Source organism: Ovis aries, chromosome 2, assembly GCF_016772045.2.
Source record: "Ovis aries strain OAR_USU_Benz2616 breed Rambouillet chromosome 2, ARS-UI_Ramb_v3.0, whole genome shotgun sequence".
Lineage (NCBI taxonomy): Eukaryota > Metazoa > Chordata > Mammalia > Artiodactyla > Bovidae > Ovis > Ovis aries.
The window spans coordinates 213,130,671-213,146,756 of record NC_056055.1 but is presented as its reverse complement, the minus strand read 5'-3'; the positions used below and the strand labels follow the sequence as shown (position 1 = coordinate 213,146,756).

At 35.8% G+C, this 16,086-nt stretch overlaps 1 protein-coding gene across 3 annotated transcripts in view; it reads left to right on the top strand.

Annotated features, from left to right (window-relative positions):
- ERBB4 (erb-b2 receptor tyrosine kinase 4) overlaps positions 1-15,728 on the top strand; it is a 1,296,210-nt gene extending 1,280,482 nt beyond the window's left edge. For 2 of the 3 annotated variants that reach the window (XM_042244993.2, XM_060410397.1), the window contains exons 26-28: positions 2,886-2,933; positions 3,737-4,034; positions 7,290-15,728. In XM_042244993.2, coding sequence (XP_042100927.1) covers positions 2,886-2,933; positions 3,737-4,034; positions 7,290-7,735 — 792 coding nt within the window. In that variant the 3' untranslated portion in view covers positions 7,736-15,728. The remainder of the gene's footprint in view (positions 1-2,885; positions 2,934-3,736; positions 4,035-7,289) is intronic. The other variant, XM_060410398.1, reaches the window with a different exon arrangement.
- The last annotated feature ends 358 nt before the right edge of the window (positions 15,729-16,086 follow it).

The window sequence follows — 16,086 nt, the reverse complement described above, 5'->3', positions numbered from 1 at the left end:
CTGTGATGGTATCTGGCACTGTGTCCAGAAGCAGAGTTGGCAGGTTGCTGATGGAAAGACTTATAAATGCAAGACAGCAGATGCATTCAAATAAAGCATGGCCACACTTCCTGTCTTGGAACACACTAACTGCAAGAGGTCTAGTTATGTTTGATATGATGCCTTTACAATTGAAGATGGCCTAGCCCAGATAATGAATATAGATAATAAAGTATTTCCTGATGAAAAATGACTTTTAAGTTATTCTTTTGATCATTTATCTCTCAAGTTTTATAAAATGCTAAACATGTAGCAGGCAGTGCTATTTTTTCAGCCACAATTCAAACATTACCCAGTATAACAACTCTTGCAAATAAGAGGTCAAAGGAACACTGGTGATTATGAATACTTTGAAATACTTTGCCTTTTAATATATAATCATAGAATTGAAATGAATTCACTCCAGCCTCACTTTACTCTTGCTTTTTTCTTTCAACAATCTCAGGAAATGTTTGATCGTACAATGTAAACTGGGAAAGGCCACTGGCCAAGCCTTTTCTAGTATATCATGATATCTCTAGCATCGAACATAATCCCTATGCTTTTATCATAGAAATTTTACAAATATTTACTAAATGCTTGCCAAATAATTCAAGTTTAATGAAAGGGTAAAGCCAAGATTTGTAATATGATAAAGTTCCAGCAGGCGGGTATCATATTTTTGTACCAGCTCTCTATTTTAACATATCATTGGATTATATGGAAAATTTCCTTCTCAAATTTATGAACAAATGAATTAGATTTAGTAACTTTCTGAAAGATAGCAAAATATATTTCAGGTGATGTGGAAGACAGGTAAGCATTTAAAATTGCTTCTTTGATGAGAAGCCTTGGCAGTTTGATTGCTTGAATTTAAAAATCTGATTTAGCAGGTGTGAACATTTAAATTTTATGTATCTTCTACATTTGTATAATAGTGCAGAGTTTACAAAGCTTATTCATATGTAAAATACCTTATTTCTCCATTAAGAATAGGTATCTTCATTAAGAATAAGGTAAAGAGGCCAAGGATGAAAATGAGATATTTCATAATTGACCATATCACTTATAATTGGGACTGAAGCTCAGTCCCAACAATACCATATAACAATCTGTCTACTCTACAAAGCTCCTCCTATGCATTGCATAACAAATATATCCAAATTTCCACATTATATCCTTTAGTGTGTTGTTAGCTATGTTACTAGAGAAAAAAAGAGATTAAATATTTTCTATAATATCACGTAAGTGACTCAATTATAGGCAGAGTTAAAATCTAAACTCAGTGTAGATGTTCAGAGTTTGTTCCCTTAAGTTCAGAAGACTCGGTTAAGGAAAATTCTATTATCTAGCTGCTATTAATTTGTATTGAACAGTTAATCTCTGTGGGACCATATTTTTAGGTTGTTCTGTCAATGTATAAAAACATCGACCTGGAATAAGATTTAGCTCTGTTTTATAGATGTTTCAAGATGTTGTCTTTGAGGTTTATTTTAGTCATCTCTGTTCACTTAAAGCCAGAAGGTATAGAATGAAAGGTTCACAAAACCAACTGTTTTTACCTTCATTATTCATTATTTCAAGTGCCTTGAAAAGTGCCTTGTGCATACACAGAGAGTGGTTTCTCAAGAAATATGCTTAATAAATGATTGGTATTTTATATATTTTATATTTTTATATATATATATATATATATATATATATATATATATATATAGGAGAAGGCAATGGCACCCCACTCCAGTACTCTTGCCTGGAAAATCCCATGGGCGGAAGAGCCTAGTGGGCTGCAGTCCATGGGATCGTGAAGAGTCGGACATGACTGAGCAACTTCACTTTTACTTTTCACTTTCATGCATTGGAGAAGGAAATGGCAACCCACTCCAGTGTTCTTGCCAGGAGAATCCCAGGGACGGGGAGCCTGGTGGGCTGCTGTCTGTGGGGTCGAACAGAGTCGGACACGACTGAAGTGACTTAGCAGCATATATATATATATATATATATATAAGCATTCATTCATTAGTCACTGAAGTGACTCAGCAGCATATATATATATATATATTAGCATTCATATATCTCCTGTACTTAGCCTAAAGAAAGTTATCCTTAATATTTTATCATATTTTTATATTGACTTTTATTTAATCCATAGGTTAGAGTTGTAAGCCATAAGAATATGTCTTTTTGTTTTTTTTCTAATTGCAATCTAATTTCAACTGATTCTAAATACATAAAAGTAATGTATGTAAAGCATGTTTCCAGGAAAGAAACCAGTTTTTCAAGATTTTCTGCTGTTTGTTCACTTAAAAAGAGACTAGTGAGAAAATATTATTTACCCTTTCTATAAGAAAAGGTTGAGAAGCTGCCCCTTAGCTGAAATGGTAAAGAATAAATGTAATTTGATAACAAAAATTATTCCAAGAAAATTGAAATCTACTTCTATCTCTTTTTAGATAAGCTTCTTATAGGAGAAAAGTTAATGGGGGTGATATGTGATCATTCCAGTCACCTAAAGTATAACAAAGGAAACCATTCCTTGTTTATAACTCTAGTTTATTATTTACTACTTTTCCCTTTCAGGGTTCATCAGAAGAATATTTATTGTCAACATAATTTTTTAATGCATTTAAAATTTCTTTTAATTTTCCTTTACAGGGATTAAATTATACATAGTATTATCAAAATAGATAAATAAACTTTCTTTGAGATCAGAGTACATAAAATTTTACTGTTTAGCAAACATCACTGTTGTGCATGTGTTCCCTATTGGTTCATATGACTCATGTGGCTTTTCTTTTTCTTTTCTTTTATTTTCCATTCATATCACCTCTTATTATATCCATCATCCCATTTTTCTTTCCTATTAGAGTGAAATTGGACACAGCCCTCCTCCTGCCTACACCCCTATGTCAGGAGTAAGTATTTCACAATCAACCTTCATCTTTTAGGATTTTGGTCTTTGCCTATCATGTTTCCTCTGTCTTGTCTCACCATAATTTCCTCATTTTGCCTTTGCCAACAGTGAGTTAAGAATTTACTGTAGCTTGTGTAGCTGCCTATGTAGATATGTTTTATCTCAGTAGATAATCCAGAGCTGAGATATCATTCATCTACAGTAGCTTTTGATTTTCATCTGAAAAATTTACCTGGGCTCATACAATATGCTTCTGGGTGAGGAGGTTATCTTTATTTCCATGATTATAGGTCTTGCGCTAAAAAGTCAGAATTTTGGTGATGACTTTCCAGTTATGTACTATGGACTCAAAATTATAGTAACAACAGCCTAGAAGGCATAAGGAACTATCACTATTCAAATTTCATCACTGTGCTTCTGTTCATAATGGCAACTGCCTATAGTTAATGACATTGCCATTTGTCTTGAAAATTCACTTTGAATTTTTACATTAAAAATAGGCAGTTGTGGGAAAGAATATGAAATACTTTTTATTAGACAATGTGTTAGGTGGTTAGTAAAACTTAAACACATATTTCCAAGTTGTTTTCCCACAATTGATTTACTTTATAGGGCAAAATTGGAATTTTAGGTGTTTCTAGTCTATAACAGACTCATTAACTATTGGGGGAAAAAAAACCCAATAAACTCTGACTTTGCTCTGAAAGACAAACTTCTGTATTCTTTTGGTTATTAACATTGATGTTTTTGATTGCTATTCCTCCCAATAACTTTGGTCTCCAAATGTGTTTCTATTATTGACAGAACCAGTTTGTCTACCGAGACGGGGGCTTCGCTGCAGAACAAGGAGTGCCCATGCCCTACAGGGCCACCACCAGCACAATCCCAGAAGCCCCCATTGCTCAGGGGGCTACCGCAGAGATTTTTGATGACTCCTGCTGTAATGGCACTTTACGCAAGTCCATGGCACCCCATGTCCAAGAGGACAGTAGCACCCAGAGATACAGTGCTGACCCCACAGTGTTTGCCCCAGAACGGAGCCCACGAGGAGAGCTGGATGAAGAAGGTTATATGACTCCTATGCGAGACAAACCCAAACAAGGTACAAGCAGAATGCTCAGAAATGATTGCCATTTGACATTTACTTTCATCAACATAAGCAAAGTCTAGAAGGGAAATTGCCAAACCATTTGCCTGTGTAACGTTTGTGACCCACAAAAGGCCTAGACACTGCTACTCCTAGTAGGCTATCTGAATTAACAGCATCCACATCATCTAGGGGCTTTTTTAGAAACTGGAATCTCAGACCCCACTTGATTAGGAATCTGCATTTGAACAAGATCCCCAGGAGACTTTTATGCACAATTAAGCTTGAGAAGCACTGATATAAACATAACATTATTAGAATATTTAAATGAGGCAACATATCACAAGATTTCAGAACCCTTGCTCCACTGGTGGTCATAAAAACTGGTATTATTGGTAAAAGTGTCCAAAGCTTTTGATGGCATCAATAAAAGATTTGATTGATGCATTAAAATGGTGTCATTTAAATGACCCAGCTTATAATAGGAAATTATGACTTCTGATAGGGTACATTTCAAAAATTAAAGTTCTGGCCCTCCATATACTTATATGTATACCATTACATCTTGAAAATATTCATAGTTTATGGTTTTAGGAAGCACAGCAATAACGTTACAAAGTTAGTAGTAGGAATGTTAAATATCCAAATAAATTTCAATTTTGAAAAAACCTCTTTCCTTCTATGTTAACAGCATCAGAAAAAAGAGAAGATGGATGACTGTTATTAAAAACTGATGACTGTGTCCCAGAGTCTTAGTGTCACAGTAAATTATATTTTAAGACTCTGTATGAGGGTCCTTTATCTCCCTTAATATGTAGTTATATTCACTTTTGTAATATGCAGTTAAGGCATCACTAAGTACAGATTATCAATAACCTATTAAAATATATCCACTTCCATATGTATGAAAGTATTACTGTAATGAAGAATTGGATGTTTGAGTAGCCTAGTAGTGACACAAATGTAGGTTTTGGGAAGATTTGGCAGATCCTTCAGAAAGTGGAATGTTCCCCGGGAAGAGTCTCAACTCAACCATAAAACTATTCTTGTCTACAGAACGACATGGCTATACAAATTTGCATTAGGACAATAGAGGAGCAGATTGCATTGAGAAAAGGTACCTTGAACCTTCCAAAAGAAAAGCAATTCAGTCTGTGTAGACTCACAGTAGGTAGACCATCCCCAGTGTACTAAGAAACCCATGTTTCTGTAGAAGGTTATTCTATTCTAGCCCAGTTCTCAGAGCAGATAATTTTAGTATCAGTTCAGTTCAGTCACTCAGTCGTGTCCACTCTTTGCGACCCCATGAATCGCAGCACGCCAGGCCTCCCTGTCCATCACCAACTCCTGGAGTTCACTCAGACTCAAGTCCATCGAGTCAGTGACACCATCCAGCCATCTCATCCTCTGTCGTCCCCTTCTCCTCTTGCCCCCAATCCCTCCCAGCATCAGAGTCTTTTCCAATGAGTCAACCCTTCGCATGAGGTGGCCAAAGTACTGATGGAGAAATTTCAGGAATCTGGTAAGAAAAATCCAATTCTGACTCCCTTAAAGTTTTTTTTTTTTTTAATATATTTTTCTTAAAATGACAGTAGCTTTGAGACCCATTCAAATTAAAACTTGTGATAAAGTATAAAGTTCAACCTACTCCTTCCTATAAGGGCAACAGTGAAAACCATGCCATAGAACAAGAAGATCCTTCAACATGAGTTAGGGAATTTGAATTCTACTTCAACACTAATTGTATCTTTCATACATCATTTAATCTCAATTTTCCATCTACAAAGCTGGAAAAATACAGCTTGCATGCCTTTTTCACAGGATTGTTGTGAGGATGAAGTGATAGTGCCTTGTAAAATACTGAACTGTAATCTGTGAATTTGATGGTAGGATGTTCATTATTATTATTACTTTTTGCTCAGTATTCAGTCATGTCCAACTCTTTGTGACCCCATGGACTGTAGCCCACCAGGCTCCTCTGTCCATGGGATTTTTCATTACTATCTCTTAACTTGCACATGATGCTAAATAGTTAACTATATCCAATGGTTCTATACCCAGGGAAAAATAACCCTGGATTGATAAGATTTTTCTCTCTATGTGTTACTTTTAGTATGGGGGATAGGAAGTTTGTTTCAGAATGGTAGTATCTCAACAAACAGGCCCTTTTCCTACCCTGACACCAAAATAGGAATAGCTAAAGTGTCACTTTTGTGCATATATTTAAAAAGAGGATATGCTACATATATGTAGATATGTCTATATTTAGTCTACACTATAAACAGAGGGGTAAAATTAAACTTGAGGGAAGCAGTATTAATTAGCAGCATTTTTTAAAAAATTTCTAGGCCACTACCTATTTTAGATAAATTTATTATATTGAATTCTACAAAATAGCTGCTCAAAGACTAGTTTCAACCTACAAAACAGCAATTTCATTTGATTCAAACTATAGTTTGCTCTCTTATGATTATGATTAGCTATTGGAAATAAATGTTACAATTATATTTATTGTTAAGCTTGTATACTATCAAGCAAGTCAATTTAAAAGCATGTTAGCTATTTATCTGATTTCATTGGTTGAGTCTTTTCCTTAGATGTTTTCTTCCCTGTGTGTTTATCTTTCTGAGGGAACGTCTATAATCAAATCCTTATTACTTATGCAGACATTCCCACAAATACATAGACTGAGAAACACTATTCTTTCGCTTCATTCATTTATTATGGTATAGAGTTACTCTTGATTTTCCAATACTATTTTTAAAATTCTCACTTCTCCACAGTTAAAGGCTATTTAATCCTGATAGGCTGTTTTATTTTCGAACAAAGATGACTAACTTCTAGAAAACAGGAGCATTTAAACAACCGGTCCCATGTGTAGGAGTGTGAGTGGCTCAGTCGTGTCTGACCATTTGCAACCCCATGGACTGCACCCTGACAAGCTCCTCTGTCCAGGGACTTCTCCTGGCAAAGATCCTGGAGTGGGTTGCCATTTTCCTTCTCCAATATGTAGGAGAGACAAATATAATTAGAAGAGAAGAAGAACAGTCTAGGGGTCAGGAACTCTGACGTTGGCCCTGTTGGTGCCTCGTTTTGCCACTAGCATTTTTTTGCCCACTTACTCCTCTTTCCTATGACAGCTGTAATCAACAAAATAGTTTTGGGGAAAATTCATGAAGCCCGTGGCTTTATTGTTCTGGAAAAGGCACCATGGCCAGAATTACATTTTCCAGAAAGTAGATGTTAACTGATACTTTTGTATTCCATCAGAATACCTGAACCCTGTGGAGGAGAACCCTTTCGTTTCTCGGAGGAAAAATGGAGACCTTCAGGCTTTGGATAATCCCGAATATCACAGCGCTTCCAGTGGTGCACCCAAGGCAGAGGATGAGTATGTAAACGAGCCGCTGTACCTCAACACCTTTGCCAACGCCTTGGGGAACGCCGAGTACCTGAAGAACAGCGTACTGTCTGTGCCAGAGAAGGCCAAGAAAGCATTCGACAACCCCGACTACTGGAACCACAGCCTGCCACCTCGGAGCACCCTCCAGCACCCAGACTACCTGCAGGAGTACAGCACAAAATATTTTTATAAACAAAATGGACGGATCCGGCCTATTGTGGCAGAGAATCCCGAATACCTCTCTGAGTTCTCGCTGAAGCCAGGCACTGTGCTGCCTCCGCCGCCCTACAGACACCGGAATACTGTGGTGTGAGCTCCGCAGTGGTTTTCAGGCGGAGAGACACACCCACTCTAATTTCCCGCCGCCTCTCTTTCTCTTGTTTTCTTCCTTCTACTCCTAAGGCCAGTAGTTTTGACACTTCCCAGTGGAAGCTATAGAGATGCAATGCTAATTTTGTGCTTATCTAACTTGAACATTAGAAGGAAGGATGAAAGAGAAAGAGAGGAGGAACCACACTGTTTCTTCATTTCTCTGCATGGGTTGGCCAGGAGACTGGAACAGCTAGAAAAGGACACGCAAATAGGAGGCAAGACTGCCTGCCGTCAAACTAGTTCTCAGCGTCCCCCACCCCACCATTGTTTTCTTTTTATTCCTTCCTTCCTTTCTTTCAAAGCAGATGCTTGGAAGATCCAAGCTATCTATTCCTATCTGCAGGAACTGATCCGTATATTTTCAGCATCCCTGGTAATCCTAAGGACGTTTTCAGTAGAACAAAAGGATAACCTTTTCTATAATGTATGATAGTAACTTAAGATTGAAAATCCAAACTCTTTCTCCACCAGGGTCTGTCTTGACAAGCAAGAATGGCCAACTCAGCCTTCATAATTTTTGAATCTTCATCCAAGTTATAACCAGTAATTATGTTTGGGGAGCTTTTTTGTTTTACCATTTTGTTTTGCTTTGATCTTTCTCTTCATATTACTTTCTCCTGTATCTTCAGCTTTAGTTTGTAATTGCAAAGCTTTTTACATCAAACCTTCTTAGGTGTTGCTATAAATTGAAAGAATTGTAAAAAGATATTTTAATATGGTGAAATGGCCACTATTTTAAATATACAGTCTTTAAAATTAGAAGGGGAGGCCAAGGTATTGGTCAAACATAGCATTAAATCTAACTTTTGTGTTTTACAGTATTGAATATGGATTCTCCTCCCTCCCTTCCTTTATATTCTTCATTTTCTTCCCCTCTATGAAAGACAGTACTTGATAGGTAGTAATAATGTTAAGAATAGAAGGGAAACTAAGAGACCGTTCTGCGTGATTTATAAAAACTACTGGCACTTTCAGGGGTGGTCCAATGGGGAATCCTTTGAACTGGAAGAAACACACTGGATTGAGTATGTCTACCTGATAGATACTCAGAAATGTAGTTTGCACTTGAGCTGTAGTTTTATTTGTTCTCTTTCTGAACTTCATTTTGGATTTTGAATGAAGCAATATGGAAGCAACCAGCACAATAACACATTTGAGTACATTTTTTTTAAAGAGCTAAGATAAAGAAAGACTGTGGAAATGCCAAACCAAGCAAGTTAGGATTTTGGAACAGTATCAGGGGATTATGGTGAAAGAGTCAGTACATGCTCCACATGTAATATCACATTTTCTACATGAGGAAAGTTGTCCAGTTTGTACACTCCATTTGAAGGAATGCAAGTAAGGATTGGCTTAAATTCCATGGAATTTTTAGTATAAGACTCATTCATATTAAGTGGAAGGTAACTTTGCACCTAAATTGGTATAACAAAAAGAAATAAATAAACATTCATTGCTTTAGATAGATCCTTGGGTTAAGAGTTGTAAATAAATGTGAAAAAAGTTTCTCATGTAATTATTTTAATATACAACATACTACCCTTTTGATACCTTATATGATAACTCTTTTTCTTCAAACAGCATCCTAGTTCTAGAGCCATCTTTATTATGTATCATTTTGAAGAATACCTATTAAGTTAAGATGAGCAATAGAAACAAAGGATAGGGTTGAGTTTTCAGAAAAATGGAGGCCTCAGGTCAGCAATTAGAAAAATTGGATATAAATCTGCCCCTTCTAGGAAAATCTGCCCCAATTTATTTGGAATTTTGTAAAATATATTTCTTTCCAGTGATAAAATATTGGGAATTTGAATGTATCACCTGGTGGTGGTGGTTTAGTCGCTAAGTCATGTCCGACTCTTGAGACCCCATGGACTGTATCCTGCCAGGCTCCCCCATCCATGGGATTCTCCAAGCAAGAATACTGGAGTGGGTTGCCATTTCCTTCTCCAGAATGAATCACCTAATTGAAAACAGACTGAAAATCTCCATGGGAAATAGTAGGAAAAAAATGACAAGAAATCTAGGTTTCTGCCTATTTTGAAAAAGTAAGTCTCTCCACCCATTCATCTCCCTTTTTTTTCAATTCATATTTATTTATAGTCTACTAAAAGCACTGTGTTATGTGGGGAACACCCAGATAAATGCAATACTATCCCTAACTTTAAAATTTTACAATTAAAATGTATTTGGAATGACATTTAATTTTTTTTTTATAATTCAAAGAATACAGTTGCATGGACTCTTTTTTGAACAATTGTATAAAATCAGCTATTTGTTAAAAGATCTTCTGTGAACTCATCTGGGACATGAGTGAAACGTCCTACAAGTTACTGAAAGTAACGCATAGGAGAGTTTCAGTGTTATCATCCAAACGCAAACTGGTCTAGAAGGGTATTGTATCACTGGCTAAGTGTCACTTCCGGATTCTAACTTAGCCATTAAATCAGCAGTAGATGTTGGTTTTTGCCCAAGAACATTGGAGACATTGGAATTGTTTTCTTCTGAAGTTGTGAAAAGTGAGGGAAGCTAAAAGAATGAGGTCGAGTAAGGAGGGGTTTTATGAGAGCCCTTACAGTGAAGTTCAAGCATGAGTTTCCCAAGGGTGAAGACAGAATGATTCAGGGCCACAGCCTAAAAGCTCAGAGTTCTTCCACCCAGTCAGAGGAATCTCCAGGAAAAGCAGTCCTCACATCATCATTTATAGAAGTTTAGATAGAAACCTCTTTTTCTAGACAAATCTGTACCAACTTATTACTGACAGTATCCTTGTTGGATACTAGAGCTTGACTTTTTCTCCTGATTTACGATATTCAGATGGTTTTTGGGGGGAAATGACAAGCAGAATCACTTAGAGAAGGAAAGAAAATTATTTTACTGTTAAAGTAATAGAAATATATTCAGTAAAGGTAGTATCTCCTACATTCTGGGAACATAACACTTTTACATAACAGGTACTAATAACTAGAGGTAGATGCACGTATAATCCAAAATGACCTAAAATGCTTCACAAGAATCTAATTGTTCCTTTTGAATGATTTCTCTAGTACATACTTGATTTCAATTGTTTTAGTTTCTCTTTTGTGTTGTTTTTGTTTCCCCCAGGAAAACATATTTCAAAGTGTATGAGAGGGAGAAAAACAAAGTTTATTTGTTCCAAAGAATAACTTACTCGACTCAATAGAGTGAAATTTTAAAATGCCAATTAAAGCCTTCAAAGTGCATTGGGATATCAGAGTATTGCAGGCTAGTTGTATTAATGCAAATATGCAGAACCAATTAAATAAATTTGAAGAAAATAGTCAAATTACACAGACTGTATTTTTTTTTAAATCATCAAATCTTGTAGCTTAGACCTATCTTGGGGAATCTTATTTCCAAGTAAGGAAAACTATATAACTAATTGGTTGTTCAGGGCAGTAGTTCTTAGATAGGCAAGAAAAGATGTCTTCTAAAACAAGGTAGACCCCAAACCACAAAGCATCCTGAACCACAAAGAGGTGCTTGAACTACTGAATAACAGTTGATTTTCCAAATTACTAGTGGCACAGTTGAGGAGCAGAGTTCTTTCTTGGGTAATATTCTTGACATGGAATAAAAAATCAATGCAAAACTCAAATAAGATTAAAATGTATAAAGTAAAAATTTGAGTTTGTTTTCTTAGTAGGTCAGGAAGAATGAATATTTGTAGTTGGAGAAGAGAAATAGTGCTATTTTAAGTGTATAATGTATATGTTAATACCTTGTAAATCAGGACTTGGCATGAAGATCATGTATATTTCCAATGCCTAGGACAAACCAGCAGGACTGTGAGGTTCTGCTTGTAGATGAAGTTGGAAGGGTTATCAACATGTTTTTTGAAGTGTCAAAAATTAAAAAAAAAAAAAAAAGGAAATTGGTTAAGCCTGACAGGGAAGGATGTAAATACATGTTTTTCTAGAGCTATCTAAACTTTATTTCAAAACTTGAATTATTCATCCATCTATAAATGTTGATTATTTAACTAGTATATGTAGTTCATAAGGTAATAGAAAAGGTGACCATGAAAGCTTGTATATATCTGGGCAGAACCATGATAATGCTGTAAGATGTAGATTTAGTTAGGTTAACAGATGTTAAATGATTTTAATACCATGAAATAAATCAAACTAGGAAACTAATCACAAAAATAATGTAGCAAAATAAAATGCAGGCTGTGAAGACGTAGGATGGATTTTGTGTAGTAAAAAAATGTTTGTCACTTAAATTTATTGTTTGTTAGGTTTAGCTGAAAGTAGGCATATAAAAAGTCAGTTTCACTAATGAAAACTTGCTTTAAAGCATTACAATTCTTTTCCCATTCTCTCATTCCTTGACTGCTTGTAAAATGGTTTCCATGTAAAGAGAAAATTTTCAGATATGTTTTGCAAAACACCACCTTGTAGAGTTTAACAGGCAAATATGATACAAATGACTTTAAGTAAGAAGTTTCAAAATGAAGTGAAGGAAATGAAAATGTTCTATTACCTTATGCAGAGACAAAAGAATGAGTGGCACCATATAGCAAACAAACAAAATGCATTTAATTTTGTGACATATCCTTTCTTTTTTCCATGATACTGTCCCATTTCCAAAATGAACCCAAGGAATTTATTAACAATATTCTGAGAAATAAATACTAAAACAAGCTGCTGTATTTCCATTATTTTGGACTCTAGTTAATAACCAGATGATTTTTAATAGGACTGATGAGAATTTCAGGTGGATAAGCTTCTAGTTGTTGAAAAGCCAGAAAAGTAAATCTGCTCTTTATGCTGAAGGCAGAGAATTCTGCTTGGCCTCTCAGTATATATGGCCTTTAAAGGACAGTCTTGTACCCATGCAGACATCCTAAAGGCAGACTCATATCTCCTGCCATTTGCTTAAGAAGGAATAATATTACAGAGATATAGACTGGACATCATTTTAAAGTAACAGCATCAATGGAGACCTTGCTGTTGTTTATACCTCTGGGTAGAAGTACAATCTTTTCTAATCCCAGAGAAACTTTGCAAGAGTTGTTCTTTCCACAATTGCAAACACGAAGCTGTTGTGGGCACCATGTTGGGTGAGGAGCCCTTGTGTTTTTATATGGAAACGATTTTTCACACTATGGGCTGCTTTGTTCTTTTCATTAAAAAAGAAGTCTCTGTAAAAAATAAAAGACTAAAAATTTAAACCCTTGATTCAAGTCCCCTGATTTTATAGAGTTGCAAAAATATAAGACTTGTCACTTTTGCAGATCCCTGCCTCACTGCTTCAGAGTCAGGTGATCTTTAGGGCACAGAAATGCTTCTCTAGTCATGAGCTGAAAAGACTCTAAGCCCTAATTTCATGGAGGTATTCACATGCTTGCTCTGGAAAATACTCTTTGATAGTCAGCTCTACAAGTAAGTGATTATCTTGTTAGGAATCACAGAAAAATTCACTTTTCTCTGGACATTATAGGAAAATCCTGGCCTTACTTCTTTTCCTCTTGGCATGATTACTCTGTTTTCCTCACTTACTGCCACCTCAGTTCAAAGTGGCCCTCGTGATGCTGTGCCTATCTCAAGCCATAGTAGAACTCTGAGGTCCCACATGTTGCTTTGTGAAATACTGATTTAGCCTCTGCCCACAAACGTCTGACTTTTCCATAAAAAGTACTAACAATCTGGACATTGTTTAAATTATTTCTTAAATAAATGACTGCACAGAGTATGCTTTATGAAATTAAAATTATGCTTTTCCATGAAGATTGAGTCTCTTACTTTGTCCTTTGTCAGAATTTGAGACGAGTCAGCCTGTGATGAATCTTGAAACACATATGTGCACATACACTTGGTAGGTTTTAGACTTAATCATTTCATAAAAACTTTACATTCTAATAAGTTATTGTGCCAGCAAATTAACTTATTGACTTTATTTATCTTACTTTGCTCCTGATTGCAAATATTTTACAGCTGCTGTATGTTTGTTTGTTTGTTTTTCTCATAACAAAGAGTCTTACAATGGTAAAGGCTGTTCAGCTCCGAGAACCACCTGTAACTCTTTACTGGATTGTTCATCCATCTGACAAATATATAATGAATGCAGTTTCACGGAAATGAAAATCCATGCTGTCTAATAAATCGCCATTTTTTCCTCTACTTTTGCTCTTTCAGGATGTTTTTCTTTCAGTGCTCTAAGAATTTTACATGTATCACCATGACACGTGGTTATATTTGCTCAAATATACAAATACAAGAAAACAAAATTTCATACCTGTAGGCAATAGCCTAACTTGTCCAAACCACTTTGCCTTTACTGCTATTTTTATCCCTGATGTGTAGCTGTTTTTTCCCCAGGCCTGTAGCTGTTTTGAAGGAAAGCAAATCATACCTCCTAAGTAATGACATCACCTGATTCTTGAGTATCATTTCCAGACTTTTCAGTTAATTAAGGGGGTAGGTGGGGGTTGTACCTTTTCCCTAATGTGAGAGTCATTTTCCTGTATATTTCTGGATCTCTCAGGGGCTGGGTGGGGGGAGCGAGGGGGTTACACCATAGCACTCCAAGAATCCTTTGGGATTACTTCAGTAATCAACTGCGGAAGTTATTTTCTAAGTGTAGATATGTAAGCTGTTCTTTTAAAGTAAGGTACTTTGGAATATGTAGCATAAATTGGTACTGCTGTTAAATGGGTCGATTATTAAACTGAGCAGCTGTGCGAGGGCAGCTAACTTTGAATGCACATCTCACTGGCTGGTGTGCCTACATCTCTTGTTGTGAGCACCAGGAACTTGAGTTCCTGCAGGTCAAAACTGCATTTTCACACGACCTGACTACTTGTTCATCTTTCTTGAGCACCATTACAGTAAGGTCAAATGAAAATGAAATTGATCTGCTAGATAATTCAGAGCACAAGAATAAATAAATAATAATAATGTTACATGAAATCCTCTCTCAAGCATTCATCTCATACATGCATCAAAGTAGTTGACTAAGATCAGTTCAGGTGATAAAGGGAGACACTTTACCAAAAAGGCAGAGGCTTAAGGTATTATATACATTTGTATTCATTTCCTTATGTTCTTAACTTGTAAACAGAAAACAAGCCCTCTCTCTTCTGAAGTATCTTCAAAGGACAGGGGTGCAAGAATACCTAGCTGGTAAGCCATTGATGTTTCATTTAAATCCCAGTGTTCAAAGTTAGCTGCCTTTTTGAAATAAACAAACAAAAAATACTACTGTATGTTTGAAAATGTGAATAGTATTTTTATAGCTTGTTAAAGACATGGCTAGTTGCATTTGTAAATAGGGATACCGTTGCTTTGATTTTCCTCTGTGGACATCTTTATTTGGAACATAATTGTCTTTAGGGTTGATTTGTATATAAGTAATTGGCTTGTGATTGTTTCTTTTGGGTTGGAAGTTATCATTCTGACATTACTTGTGATTCTGTGTTCAGCACTATGGTGACGTGTTCAACCTCTGCACTCGCTTACACAATAGGATATGCCAATTGTGTGTGGTGTAATGTTATTTTGATTTTTTTTTCTATTTTATCTATGAAGGATTATGCACTTAACACATACTAACTTTTTTTAATGTTAGGTATATTTTTAGTATAATTTCCCTTGTTCTTTCCTCCCCTCCAACCCTTTACCCCACCCTCCTTCCCTTCTCCATTTTCTGTTATTCGAGAATGAGGGACAAACAGTATTTTAAATTTCTGTAATTAGGCTTTTCTGTTAGTTCTCAAGGATCCTCTCTTGGCTCTTGGGAAAGAATTGTACCTGTACAGGCAATTATAGAATGCGACCTGCTTTGCCTCATTCCATACTGATCATCCCAGCTGAACAATTTGAAAACTGTTCTGCCTTTTTGTTACATGAATCTGTCAGAAATATATTTTTAATTTAATATAAATGAAATTCAATAAAATATGAAACAAATGTTCTCTTCTGTGTCAGAAATATGTTATAAGAAAAGCCAATTGAAGACGAAGAAGATTTGTTCTAGATTTAATAATTGGAAGATGTGAAAATGGGCTGATTTTTGTCCATATTTATGAACCTTATTAATTATTCTTCAGAACCCTTTGGTTGTTTGGAATGTAACACATTCCATATGTTTTTCCCATCTAGCACAAAAGCCTATTGACGTGTGCAGACTCATTCATCTGTGCAGACTTAATTCACCGTGGTTGGTTTGTTGCTTTGGGAATTCAAAAAATTATGAAATATTTGGTAGGTTGTATCCAAATAACATTAATATTTTTATGATTTTTTTTCTTTCTGCCCTCATTTTAGT